This window comes from Nicotiana tomentosiformis, chromosome 2 (genome assembly GCF_000390325.3).
Source record: "Nicotiana tomentosiformis chromosome 2, ASM39032v3, whole genome shotgun sequence".
Taxonomy (NCBI): domain Eukaryota; kingdom Viridiplantae; phylum Streptophyta; class Magnoliopsida; order Solanales; family Solanaceae; genus Nicotiana; species Nicotiana tomentosiformis.
In genome coordinates this window covers 171,665,195-171,680,201 of record NC_090813.1, presented here as the reverse complement: position 1 = coordinate 171,680,201, position 15,007 = coordinate 171,665,195, and the positions used below count along the sequence as shown (strand labels likewise).

Genomic DNA, 15,007 nt, shown 5'->3' with positions numbered 1-15,007 from the left:
GTCTAATGTAAACCGCAATCTGCTACCAAATCACCAGAATCATGGGGTCAACATGATCACCTTGGATGAAGAATACAATTTGAAAGGAACTATTGTCACGATAGAAAATGCAGAGGCCGCAAGGGTCCCACCTCAAAGGAATCTGATGATCATAGTACAACTAAGACCTACGGTGATAGGTCAGACTTACCAGCAAAAATCCACCGCAGCTACCAGGGACAAAGAGGAACAAAATTACAAAATTATCCCGTGGACATATCCGCAAAAGGGAAAAGCCAAGATGATAAATTCTGCGGCAGTCCACGGTATGACTAGGTCGGGAAGATGCTACGCCCCTGAGGATGAAAATCAAGGAAATTTGGGAAAGGAGCAGATTTAGAGAAGAAATATAACATATCCTGAGGTCAAAGAATTCTGGAAGAGGATGTCAACCAACGAATACTCTGTGGAGGAACAACTAAAGAAAACTCCGGCACAAATATCAATCATGGACTTACTGATGAGTTCTGATAGTCATAAAGACACCCTAATGAAAGTATTAAGTGGGGTAAGTGTGCCGAGAAACACCACTAGTGAGGCACTGGCAGCAACTATTAGGTAAATAGGTGAAGCAAATATGATCACTTTTCGAAGAGAAGAGCTTCCTATCGAAGGCGTGGGTCACAACAGGAAAGCTATGCCTCGGGTCGACCTGCTCAAGTATATCTTTCAGAAGCATATGCCTACAGGAAAGCTAGCTAAATAGCAGATTCTTCTCAGCAAATTTGACATTGTGTACATGACCCAAAAGACTATCAAAGGACAAGCTCTCGCCAACCACCATGCAGTGAATCCAGTGGATAAGTATTATGAGTAGCTCACTATGTACTTTGCCGATGAGGAGGTATTGTTCGCCGAAGAAGATATTACAGAGTCATACCCTGGATGGAGAATGTATTTCGATGGAGGAGCGAATTCCAAAGGACTAGGAATTGGGGCAGTCCTAATTTCGGAATCAGGACAGCACTATACAGCATCAGCAAAGATAAGATTCCCTTGTACCAATAATATGGCTGAGTACGAAGCATGCATCCTTAAGATCAAGATGGCAGTCTACATGAACATCAAAGAGCTTTTGGTCATAAGGGATTCCGATCTATTGATATATCAAGTCCAAGGGGAGTGGTCTACAAATAATATTAAAATCCTTCCATACTTGCACTGTGTAAAAGAGTTATGCAAGAAGTTCACGAAGATTGAGTTCAAGAACAGGATCCAGGATGTTCTTGCAACCTTATCATTCATGATTCAGCATCCAGATAAGAATAATATCGACCCTATCAAGGTAGAGATCGAGGATCAACATGTGTATTACTTTCATATAGACGAAGAGCCAGACGGTAAACCATGGTACCATGACATCAAAATATTCCTCGAGACAAGAGAATACCCGGAGAATGATACTAATAATTAGAAGCGAGCACTCAGGAGGTTGGAAAATCACTTTTTCCTTAACGGGGAAGTCCTGTATAAGAGGACCCTAGACTTGGGTTTGTTGAGATATGTAGACGCCATTGAGGCAACCAGACTATTAGAAGAGATACATGCTGGAACATGCGAACCTCACATGAACGGTTTCACATTAGTCAAGAAGATCTTGAGAGCAGGATACTTTTGGATGACCAAGGAAAGCGATAATATCTGCTACGTGCAGAAGTGTCACCAGTGCCAGATCCACGGGGATTTCATCTGGGTTCCGCCCAATGAGTTGAATGTGATGGGTTTTCCTTGGTTGTTCGCCGCTTAGGGCATGGATGTGATTGGACCAATAGAGCCCACTGCATAAAACGGGCACCGCTTCATCTTGGTAGCTATTGACTACTTCACTAAATGTGCTGAAGCATCTGCCTACAAGGCCGTTACAAAGAAGGTAGTGGTGGATTTCGTCCGAAACAACATCGTCTATCGATTTGGGATACCTGAGTCAATCATCACTGACAATGCAGCTAACCTCAACAGTGATCTCATGAGGGAAATCTGCGAGAGGTTTAAAATTGTCCACCGCAATTCCATAGCCTACATACCACAAATGAATGGAGCAGTCGAAGCAGCCAACAAGAATATCAAGAGAATTTTGCGAAAGATAGTGGACAATCATAGACAATGGCACGAGAAGTTATCCTTCGCCTTACTGGGTTATCGGACCACCATGAGAACATCCACTAGGGAAACGCCATACATGTTAGTATATCGCACCGAAACTGTCAATACCCACAGAGGTTGAGATACAATCCTTAAGAGTCATCCAAGAAGCCAAGTTAAACGATGTAGAGTGGATACGGGTCATACAGGAGCAACTCATGCTCATTGAAGAAATGAGAATGGACGTAGTATGCCATGGTCAGCTGTATCAGAATAGGATGGCCAGTGCATTTAACAAAAGGGTGAAGTCTCGCCAGTTTACACCGGGGCAATTGGTTCTAGGAAAATCTTCCCCCACCAGGAAGAAGCCAAAGGAAAGTTCGCACTGAATTGGAAAAGTCCTTACGTGGTCCACCGAGTGTTGTCAGCTGGAGCTCTAATATTAGCAGATATGGATGAAAGAGTCAACATGAAGCCCATCAACTCAAACGCATTCAAGAGATACTACGTTTAAAGGCAATAGAACTAGGTTTTGGCTGTAACAAACTGTGCTCAACCTGACTTCCCACGAAGGAATATGTAGGCAACCCATGTAGGATTCGGTTTCTCTCTCTCCCCTTTCTTTTATAATAGAAAATCCAAAATATCATTTTGTATTGTATCTGGAACTACGCCACGAGTTGATTTCCTTGGGAAGGAATACGTAGGCAATCCTCAACTGATTCAGTCGTCTTTTGTAATTGAATTATGTTTGTCCTGATTCCATCTGGATACATAGGCAATCTGAGTCAGACTCGGCCATTCCATTCTTAATCTCATCATTTCGCATATGTTGTAATCGAACTACGTCTTGACCTAATTCCATTTGGATACGTAGGCTTCCTGAGATAGGCTCGGTCATATTTTCCATATTTTCTTTATCACAATCCACAAACTACATTCAGACATAATTTCGTTTTGGATATGTAGGCAACCTAAAAGGGTTCGGTCATAACCCGAGGAAACCGTTGTAATGCATTAGTTCAGATTAGGACACAGTCGTAACAACAATAGCTGCATCATCACAAGCATCATGGAATATCAACACCAACGAGGTAGAGTTTTTTAAGAAGCAACGCTAGTGTTCAGATAACCTTTCGAAGCGTGTCATAATCCAGACGACGGCATTTGCCATAAAAAATATTTTGAAAAATAGTTTCCAAAAAATATCGTAATTTGTCCCACCTACTGAACTCCATAACGTAATCTTGTTAGGATCGGGGCAAAGCCTGTTACTATGGTCGACACAAACCAACCCCCCTCCCGCTAAGAATTTTTCTTTGAGCGTAGGGCCAACAGGATGCAAGGAAATGTTGGAAACGTACTGAGGCAAATGACGAATCTGCTACTCTCTCAGGATTATCACTCTTCTTCCTTTATTTAAATTTTCCTGGTATAACTGAAACTAATTCCTGAATCCTTTGTAGGTATCTTGGAATCAAACCACTGGTGCGAACAAAGCATACTGTACATAGCAAACTGTCTGCTCAATCAATCAGAGTACCTTGTACAAAATGAGTTGCTGGCTTTACCAATTGGAGCCCTGTATATAGCAAGTCGTCATCTCGATCGATCGGAGCACTCTGTACAAATCAAACGTCGATTTTGCTAATCGAAGCCTTGTATATAGCAAACTGCTTCGCTCTGCCAACATGAGTGATCCGCACCATCGCTCCATCACATCGGGAGCATAGTAGATAGCTGGAAACCTCGTTGCCAACGTTTTGCCAATCGATGGCGGAAACTTATCTTCGTAGTCAAGAGTATCTCTTGGGCATACTTTTCTTCTCCATTATTGTTATCTTGAACGTATTTACGTTTTTCTTGTGCATCTTACTGGCACGATTATGTTTTTCTTCAAGTCAATCTCTCCAATCAAGTGGAGATACTTTACTTTCCAGTGCAAAGCTCCTCCAACAAGCGGAGACGCACTCTACAAATCAAGCTATCCCAACAAGCGGAGACACTTTTCAATGCAAAGCTCTCCCAACAAGCGGAGACGCACTCTACAAGTTAAGCTCTCCCAATAAGCGGAGACACTTTCAATGTAAAACTCTCCCAACAAGCGGAGATGAATTCTACAACTACTCCTGACACGAGGAGACTCAATGCTCCGACAGTTGCGGAAAGATACATAGCCCGGCTAACAATCGAGTCAAATTCAAGTATCCCGTAATCCTGATCCCAAATAACAGCTCGTCGGCAGCCGGACATCATCATTCATACATCATTTACATCATATCTTAACAGATTATGCATTGCAATATATGGGTATGTGTGTATTTCATTTTTTGCAGGAAAGAATATCGCAACGTGGAACTCCTTCTAAGCAGCATAACGAACTACAATGCTATGAGGGACAGTAAACTCATTAGTATGTCAAGGATCCGAGCTCAATTTCAAAATGACCAACAGAACTCTAATTTTTCATATCTTTCAAGTCAAGCCACAAATTCAAAGCTTTCATGAGTATCGAATCTCCCGACTCACAATATCGCCATAGTACTTTACTAGGGCAATTCCTCTAAGCATCGCTTCCTCAAAGTCTTAATTCCATAACTACATGAAGCCTGATCCTCGTTAGGCCCGAGAGATGTAAGCAATTCAAAGCCAGAATTCGGCCCCAACTCCCCAAAAATTCTCTCGCAATTTTCCTAAATCCTACAACTCATAATCTACGCGTCATTTCTGCAATGCATGCCTAAAGTCGTGAAAAAATTGGCTTTGGTTCAATTTCTTTGCCCGCAAACTCTTTCATTGTCTCCGGTCAAAGAGGGGCAGCTGTTGACGACCAATTTTGACCCTCCTTAATTTAATTTATTTTTACATAATAATTTACAATGAATGTTTTGAAAATATTTTCTATCAATAAATACCTATTTTTAAAAATTAGCTAAGTATTAGTTTTGAAATTAATGATTTAGTATTGATATTATGTAATTACAAATATAATTGCTAGCTTAAGATTATTAAAGTGATTTTTATATACATCACATAGGCTTTATAATTAATTTAATGAATTGCTCTTTACTTGCTAATTAATTAGATTACTATGTTGATAATTCAAAATTAGTGTTATAATTTAGAAAATAAAGTATTTTATAAATACTTAATTACAACCATTAGTAGCATATTTGATAATCATAATTTTACTACATTTATTGAAAATAATTAAATTTATTTAAATTAATTTTAAAGAGGTTAAAGACTAAATGGCTATAATTACAATTGCATTCCTAAACACAAATTGGTCATTCTCTAAATTAAAAGTGGCCCAAACACAAGCCCAATCCGCTATTAATCCAATCCAAGTCCACCCTTATTTTACACCTTGGCTATTGTCACAGGGGCATTTTTATTCAGCCCAAAATCACACTCGCGTGGCAATCAAGTTGCGCACTTGACTCAGCCTTTCCAACATTTAGCCAAATTTTCAGCAAGTTTGTATTTAGACGAATTTAGGCAGCAAATGTAAAGAGAACACAATAAAATACGGGAAAATTCCAACCTTCGTATTAATTCGAAAACTTACAAAGGAAACCCTCACTTTGTTATGAACACAAGTCGTTCACATCCGACTTCGTTTAGCCAAGATCACAAGTCAATCTTACACACTAAGACATGCCCAATGCCTAAACTTAGCCCCTTTTTGAAATACTTAGAAACCCTTACGTTTCTCACTTATTTACCTTACTGCATTTCACATAATATTCCCCACTTAAAATCTGACTAAGTCCAAAGGAGCCTATTTATAGTACATAGGCAGCCTTTTGGCACTTGATAGCACATTGACACTTGTTGTCTACTGCTTTTTCCACATGGAAGGCTAATGTTAAATCTGTTCCTAACTTGTAGTTGACATTCCCAACTACATAGGCCATGATCTACATGAAATGATAGTGGATATAAGAATAAATCAGACATGGGTACAAGCAGTTACAAAAAGGTAACCGCCAACTACTTTGGCATGTACACTGCATGTACGCCTTGTCTTGGCCAGCTGCTGCATGCCCGAGGCTGGCATTGTGCTCAGCCTTGTCTCCTTTTTACATTGCTCTGCACTAATGCCTTGCCCGCAACCCTCCGCTCATGACTTTTTCGCACACGCCCGATGCCACTGCCGCTCGCACACGTCTTGGCCAAGTTTCTGCCTTGTCCATGTCAACTCTTGTTTCACCCAAGCCATTGCTTGTATTTTGCCTCACATAGCCTTGCCTTAGCTGTTAAAAGCCTTTGCCATCATCCTGCACTGCCATGCCTTAGCTTAGCCCGCTCTTGGTGCTGCCACAACCCAAAGTGCCCGTGTCATTGACTTTGGCGCACATGCCATGCCATGCCGCCTCAACTTGCCCACATTGCCTTGTCAAGCCTTTGCCAAGCATGTCTTGCCTGTGATGAGTGGTGATTTTACCATTTATTTTAGTCTCTTTTCTTTAGTTTTTGTGTTCTTTAATTATAAAATGAGGTAATGTATGGTGTACATTGCTAGATTTTTAAGTAAATGAAGTCTCGAAGAGAATTGAAATTAAATAACGTGGAATCGTACAAAAAAAGCAAAAGAAGTGCAAAACCTTCCAGTGAAATCGCATCTACAAAGAACAGTCTGCATATGCGGTCTAGCAACTACAAGAAATGGTCTGCAGATGCGGAAGAAGACATGCAAGGCAGAACTTGCACCTGCGAGTGGAGAACCACTTCTGCGGTAACGCTTCTGTGTGAATATGTTCGCATCTGTGATTGCGCTTCTGCGCTTGAAGACTGCTTATGCGGACGCGCTTCTGCGTGTTTTTGGCCGCTTCTACGGAACAGCAATTTTCCACCATCATCGCTTCTGCGAGCAGGCATCTGCATCTGTGGAACCGCACCTGCGTAGATTCTTCCGCAGGTGCGGTCAACGGGTTTCAGACCTAGGCACTTTTGCCATTTCACATTTTCTTCATTCCAAACCCACAAATACACAATCTAGCTTATTGGAAACATATATTGTGGCTTATTTTCAGTCTCTTGACTAGAGAACACATGTTTTGGAGCTAGGGTTCTTGCACACACACTTGGTACTTGAAGATTTGAAGCTTTTGGTTGAGAATTTCTTACTCATTTATGTTCATTTCTTCATTTCCTTGCTTTGTATTGTATATCTAAGTGTGTAGTATTTTTTCCAACACCTGAATCTTGTTTATGGGAATATTCGTATTTAAAGTGTGGATTAAATATTTTAATGTGCTTATATATTGAACGATTTTTATTTATTATGAAGTGAGTTATTGTTTCTTTAATTATATATGTTCTTTAATATTTCCAAAGGGATTAGCTAACCCTAGGACTCTCCCATTTACTTTTAATTAATTTTGGGAAAGATAATTTGGGATTGGGAAAGATTAATTAACAAGAACTTGAAGCATTAACCCTCACTTTATAGATTCTACCTAGGGATAAGATTGAACTACTTGTAGCCATATTTGGGTGTGATTAATCTCTTAATTATTTTAGGGATAATTCAATTAGGAAGTCTTTTTAGTCTTCGGAAGAAGCTAATATAGGATTATTACCCGAGGCTAATTAACATAAATTCGCTCATATTTGTAAAATCGTAAAATAAATTGGATCGTTACTTGAGTGTAAATTCTCAATGCATCCATGCTTGAAGCCATTGATCATTTTACTTTCTTTCTAGGTTAGTTTACATTTTCGCAATTAGTTATAAATATTTTCTCAAAATCTTTCTAAGTTTTTGGCTTAGCATAATAAGTGATAATTCTCTTACACGCCTAATCGCCTACATATTGTTCTCTGTGAGATTCGACCCCGACTCATAATTGGGTAAATTATATTGCATGCGACCGTGTACATTTACTTTTTAGTAGTGGATTTGGACGTCATCAACCTGCCCCAAGACTTTGGCCAATACTTGCCCACAACAGCCCACATGACAATGTCTTTTCCATTGCCTGCATGATCATTTTGCCCGCACAAAGGCCACAATCCTTGCCACAGCTGCACCACGCCCGATGTCAAAGAGTCAGGCCCCTAACAACTATCCACGACCTCCTCTCAAAGACATTCTACATGCGCCACGTCACCTCCAAATAACACTCACAAAAGAAGCGTAGTGAATCCAAGCCACCCGTTTATTAAATTAATAGCTCACAATTTATATTCGTTTTACCTTTAATTTAAAAAACACTCGTCATATCTCATCTCCGCCATCAAAACACTATAATCCGACGACCACAAAATTTCCTCTTCAAAACCCCTTAAGTGCCCGAATTATCAGGGCCATTGATCATCAGATCCAACGGCCGGGGTCTCGTATCCCTATCTTAACCTAGAGACGACCACCCACTATCAAACCCAAAATCATTTCCACTCATACTCAGCCGCCCCTCCATTCCCTTTTCTCTCTATTCTCTCAACTCCCATCACCCGAATCAGTCAAGAAAACGCTGCACAAATTCGTGCAAGGTCTCAAATCACCCATAAATCATCCTTTTTGTCTTCATTACCTACGATTCTCGCTGAATCTTTGCCCATTTTATCTTTGAAATTCAAACGCCCAAGTCTAAAAACCCTAGCATACCAATGAAGCATCAAATTGCCATACCTCTCTTAAATGTTGCTGAATCTATGGCATGCATGGATATATCTTCAGTGTTATCATCATTATTCTTGGTCCAGAGGTCAAGCGTAGAGACCTCTGGACACTAGAGCTTTTATCATATGGTTTTTGATTTCAACGGTCTTCCCTGATCTTTACACGACCAGGTAAAAGATCTTCAACGATTCTGCACCTACTCTTTCTGATTTTACCCGACCATGCTCACATCATCAATTCATCGTCACTCTCCGCTACCATGGTTTGAATCTAAAACCCTAAGGCTCAACAGTCACTATAAATAGCAGTCTTAAATACTCTCACAGAACACACCAACTACACCTAACATTCTAAGAAGTTAAGATAAGGTAGAATATTGCTTAGAAGTTTTCGTTAGAAGTTTGAGTCTCACTCAATCTCTAATTCTCTCTTTCTTTCTGGTTTTGAGTTTATTACTGGTTGAAAGCTGAGCTTTGTTTTTCTAAATGGATAATTTAAGTACTCGTTTGGTCTGCTGCCCCAACGGAGGTCAGTAAAACCTCGACCCTATTCTTCTTGTCCGTTTAAATTACTAAGTATAAATTATTCTGTTATTGAGTGATATTGTTGTTAGTGATGTATTAGTAGTTGATTGTTTTATATAATTGTTAATGACATATTATTGTTAGGAAGGTTTTGAGATTATGAATTTCCTTTGGTTATCGAAATTAGAGTTCTGTAATAATTTCAATGAACATGTGATGACCCATCTCTCTTGTTAAGACTTAAGAACAGCCTAATAAATCTAAAATTATCATGATATTTGGTTTCTTTTTTATTTCCTTGATATTTCTGTTAAGTATTGACATTCTTGCCTAAGTATTATATGTATTTGTAGTAGCTCATTTGATAAACTAGACTTAAACGAATATGAATATATTTTAGTGATAAGATGAGGTTGTCATTTGGCTTGGGATGCTAGTTTATGATATTTGAAATTATCCTCTCCTTTAGCATATTTCTGTAATTTTATGAACTCTTTACAGATCATTGACTCTCTGATGAGTTTATGGTTGTTTGATCACACTATACAAGCATGATTTGAGAAGACTGCATTCCTGCACCATCTTTTGTGCATTTTGAAGTTCATCACATGCTTGATCTAAGTTATGGGGTTTGTGCAAGTTCTGATATTCTATTTGTTAAGCCAAGATGCTAAAACCAAGTTTCACTATGATTGAAATCCTATACTTGACACGCTTGACAGATTTTCCCAATATGATAATAACCCCACCCTTTTCTGGAATACATGTAGTGACACTGTTAGCTTGATGATGACAACACTATCATTTTAGAATTAATGTGAATCCGTGCTAAATGTCTCATGTATATGTGATCCTGCACTTATTCGATTCTTTGATATTTTCTGCTTGCCTTCCATAACTATGTATATGTCTATGTTGTCCTTAGAACTTCACTGAGTCTACATGAATGAACCAAACCTAGCTTGTGAACTTTAATTGAACCTTCCTTTGCTATTGTTTTAGTATAACATCATGCTTTGTTTTCCAAATGGATTAGTATAAAGTTGAAAACTCTTGGAAAGAAATAATCATGTCCTGAACCTTAGAGTAAACAAGACTGTTAGCTTAAGATTTTTTTGGAGGGTTAATCTGAGTTATGAATCTGTAATCCTGTTAATACCCTTTAAAAGTCCTAATTATATTTATTAGTTTGTATTTCTGTTAACGTTCTTAGAAGTTTTGACTGAAGATATAAATTTGTGAACTTGTTAATAGCTTTTAGAAGTTCTAACTGTAGCTGTTAATCTACAAATTTGTTAATATTATTTAGAAGTTATAATGGTAGTTGTTAATGGTACCTTTGTCAGCACATTTTAAAGAACTCAATTGATGTGGTCAACCTACACCTCTGTTAATATTCTTTAGAGGTTTCAGTTGGAACTGTTAACTTGTATATATGCTAGAAGTTAAGACTTAAGGTATTGAAAGAATGTGTCCATATCCAGAACTTCATATGTTTAAGCCATGCACTTACTTCATTCTTGAGATGTAGGACCTAAGTATTTGAGTTCCTAACAGTAACTTGATGGTGCCTTTTGTCTCTATGTATGAAGTTGATTCTTCTAAGCATGCCCACATATCATTTACATTGGATCATGTACCTTGTTATATTATGGTTTAATCATGATGATTGGGTTGTCTTATGATCCTATAAGTATTTTGTATTAACTATTATGAAAATGTACATACACCTTTGTGGTATGTTGTCACTGTGATATTGAGATTTATAGTGAAGTGCCTCATTGGCACTTAAACCTATATGGAAGAATAAATGTGATCAGTTAGGCGTATTTGGGCGTAGAGTTTAGCCCTTGGTAGAGCTACTCTCCCTGGCACATGCACTGCCTTGGGCCTTGAGACCCTTGGGAACTTTGAATTATTAGGGGTCCAAAGAGAGCTTTGGCCATGAACGGAGCTCTACCCTTAGCCTCTAATCTATTGACCTATATTACTCCCTTTAGGTTTAGTGTTTAATGACAACGAAAGGATTCAATATGAATCACTTTTCCATATGTGACCCCCACACTAGTATAACCTCTTATGATTCTCAAGTACTGTTAGTTTGTTATATTTTTGTTCAAGTCATTTTCTTGTATATTTCATGCATGATTGCAAAATATAGAATATTATATCTAATGACCATCTTTTCTTTTTTAAACATGTATTATAATTGGGCCTGTCGAGTTCCCAAAGAACTTAGGCCCAAGTCCTGCCCCTGCGCGTTTGGGAGGTCTGAAGTCAGCTATTGTCCGTTTCTGCTATATGCTGGGCCTCCCTCTTTTAAGTCCAAAACCAGAGTCTATCTTTTCCCTTTACTACTTTACTGCTTTACTACTTTATTGCTTCACTGCTTTACTGCATCTTGTTGTCTTTATTCATCATATGTATACAACTATTACCATATAAGATTGAATGCTTTATTTTACCTCTTTGAATCATGTAGACAATCTAGGCAAGCCCTAAAAGATATAGGATTAAAAAATATTAGACTTAGTAATAGATAGCCTTAATTCATTAATTATACATTATTTATACTAATCTTTACTAATGACTTTATGAAGTCTTTTGGGAACAAAACAGCTTTAGCAAAGGCGATAATCCTCTCTTTTCAAAAACCTGAAGTGGAATCTAAAACTGGTCTTTTAAACTGTGCTTCTCCACAAAATTGAACAAATGTCGTCGCCCAGTTTAAAGGAACTTCTTGCACTTTTCTTCAAAGAAATTAATTTGAGAACCAAGGTATATCTTAACCTATTCCTTCACAATATTTTTACTATAGTACACAAATAGTCATAATCATTTAAAATATTTACAACTCAATCCCATCCCATATGTTTTATAAACATGAACCTTATGTGCGAAATCCTAGATTCTTTTAATCATGTGTATATACAAAATTATCTCCAAAGCTTCTCTAAACCTATATCCTTTAAAACCACAAACCTTCTTTTCAAGTATTAGTCTTTGCAAATGGATACATAGTATGCCACCTCGTTAATACTAGTTTAAGCATAATACAAAAAACTAACCCTTTAAACCTAGTCTAAGTCCTATGCAGCTATCTCATGTAGATTTTAAGGGGTGCCTAACATCTTTCTCTTAGAAGAACAAGAATCCTTACCCAAAATCTAACTGGTTAGCGGACCAATAAAAATATGGCTTTAGTAACAGGTACCCTAGTATACCTTTAAATATTAGGTGGCGACTCTCTTTCATCAACAACAAAGAAATCACAAGTTAAATCTTGTTTTGACTAGTGTAAAAACTGGTGCAACAACGATGTATAGTCTTTGTGGGTGTGTTACGTATTCACAAAGGTAGTTGTGCATCGCGTAGAGGAGTTTGAGGGGCAGGGGCACGTGTTTCGCGATCTCGTTGGTATGTCCGTGATCGAGTAGGGGAGTCAGGTGGAGCTTCACGATTGTGAGGGTCTTTATGCGATCGTGTAAGAGGAAGGTCTGGTTGGGAGAAAATTGTGCTTCGCGATCGCATCTGAGGTTGCGTGATCGCGTAGTCGTGGCTATCAGTGAACCGTGATATCACGGGTAGTGACCGCGATCGTGATCGCGATGATGAAATAGCTGGCAGGGGTATATTTTGTCCAGAATTTTGAGAACTATCCATTTTTCACATCTTTGAATATTGGAGAACGAGCGGAGGAGATTTTAAGAGGAATTTCACTACTATCTTGGAGGTAAGTAATCTATACTTGGATTTGTACATACATCTTGATTCCCCATGAATTTTTACACCTAAAATAAGGAATTTTAAAGTGAATTTTAGATTTTTGTCTACAACTTAAGAGAGTAAAAATTGAGGTTTTGTGCATCAATTGGGATTTGAGATTTGAGATTTGGACTCGTGGGGTTATAGGTAAACGGGATCTACCCCTAGACTCGAATTTTGGTTATGTGGGCCCTAGTTGACTTTTGACTTTTTGAAATTGATTAAAGATTGAAGCTTTATTTTTTGAAATTGATTCTTATGATGTTATTTGACATTATTAAGTATTATTTGACTAGATTCGAGCCAGTTGGATATGATTTATAAAGGAACGGTGGTGTTGGAGAGTTAATATAGCTTGCTAAGATAAGTGTCTTGCCTAATCTTGATTTAAGGGAATAACCCTTAGGATATGACCTTGTTTTCTTAATTGAAATACGTGAAAAGCGATGTATATATGAGGTGATGAGCGTATATATGGGTGCTATGTATTATTCATGACCGAGCTAGACTTTAGGCTTTTATTATGCCTTATTTGTTTTTGTGCCTTCCATGATTTATGTTTTAATCAATTGTATGACTACGCGAACTTATTCTTTCATGCTGGTGATCATGTTTAGGATTACTATCTCTTAATTGATCAAGATGGTCTATTTATGAAATTGTTGATATACTTGATTTAGCCACAATCATGCTTATATCTTGAGCACACATCCGCACCTTTATTTATCATGTTCTTATGCACCTTATATATTAATTATGAGCATATTCATCCTTAGAGATGAAATGTTATCTCAGATTTGCTATGATTATAATACATTTGGATATGTTGTGTGGATGGATTTGGATATGGCACTAGGTTTCTACTATGCGGTTATTGTGATATTGTTATTGCGATGACACGAGGTTTCTGTCATGTATTATGATGATATTATTATTGATATAGCACAAAAGTCTTTGTCGTACAACATGTGAATATGGATCCATCCCTCTAGGGTCACTCTCTCATGTTTCTCTTTTAATGGCGTATACGCATGTTGTGTGAAATTGGTGTATTTCTTGTTGATTTTGATATGGAATGCGATATGGTGAGTCAAGATCAAAAATGTGTAAGCTTTGACCATTCAAGTGAATTCTAAATGCCATATCATGAATACTATATACTTTTTATGTTGTATTCTAACATGCTACTTGATTCCTTTGTTATATGCTTTGTTATTGTTAGACGAGATAGAACTATCCATATTGAGTTGATAGCTCTTGCTATTATTTTTAGTAACATTGTATCTCCTTTCATAATTGTGTTGTGTAAAATTATGAATTGTACATGTTTATTTAATTAAATATGACTTGAACATCGTCATTACTTCATCGAGGTTAGTTTTGATACATATTAATTACACATTGTTCCGTATTATACTATACTTCTACATATTTTTGTGCAGATTCGGGCATTGGCGTTAGTGGGCATCAAGAGGGTGCCTAGTAGCTGACATCGGAGACTTGAGGTAGTGATGCATGATCGTCTGCAGACCCTTGGAGTCCCCTTCCTTCTTTATCATACTGTTATTTTACATTTCAGAAAGTATTGTATTATTGAGAGATTCAGTTGTATCTTGTTTTAGAGCTCACGACTCTGTACTACCAGATTTTGGGAGATTTATTGCCATAGTTTTTATGTACTTGTTGTTATTGGAGGAATTATTCTGCTTACTAATCTATCTAAATTATATTATATCTTGTTGAGTTTAGTTTGATCTATGTTTGGATGTTGGCTTACCTGACATTGGGGGTTAGGTACCATTACAATCTTTGGTGGGATTTTGGGTCGTGACAGTTATAGTTGGTTTAGTATCGTTACATGGCTCTAAATATACCCTTATATCTATATTTACATATATATAAATAATTCCATTCATGAAAATAAAATTCTAGATACATCGCTAAGCGAGTATCTAATATCAGCGTG

At 37.8% G+C, this 15,007-nt stretch overlaps 1 protein-coding gene across 1 annotated transcript; it reads left to right on the top strand.

Annotated features, from left to right (window-relative positions):
- Window positions 1–862: 862 nt before the first annotated feature.
- LOC138906084 (uncharacterized) lies at window positions 863–4,629 on the top strand. Its single transcript, XM_070194606.1, has 5 exons — window positions 863–1,379; window positions 1,881–2,174; window positions 2,257–2,499; window positions 3,588–3,705; window positions 4,458–4,629. The coding sequence occupies exons 1-5, from the start codon at window positions 863–865 to the stop codon at window positions 4,627–4,629; spliced, it is 1,344 nt and encodes a 447-aa protein (XP_070050707.1).
- Window positions 4,630–15,007: the final 10,378 nt, after the last annotated feature.

Excerpts from the sequence above, each read along its gene's own strand:
- LOC138906084 (XM_070194606.1), top strand. The coding sequence starts at position 863 with ATGTACTTTGCCGATGAGGAGGTATTGTTCGCCGAAGAAGATATTACA. Across the intron at positions 2,175-2,256 it reads GTTATCCTTCGCCTTACTGG|AGGTTGAGATACAATCCTTA; the intron begins GTTATCGGACCA and ends CAATACCCACAG. Across the intron at positions 2,500-3,587 it reads CAGGAAGAAGCCAAAGGAAA|GTATCTTGGAATCAAACCAC; the intron begins GTTCGCACTGAA and ends AATCCTTTGTAG.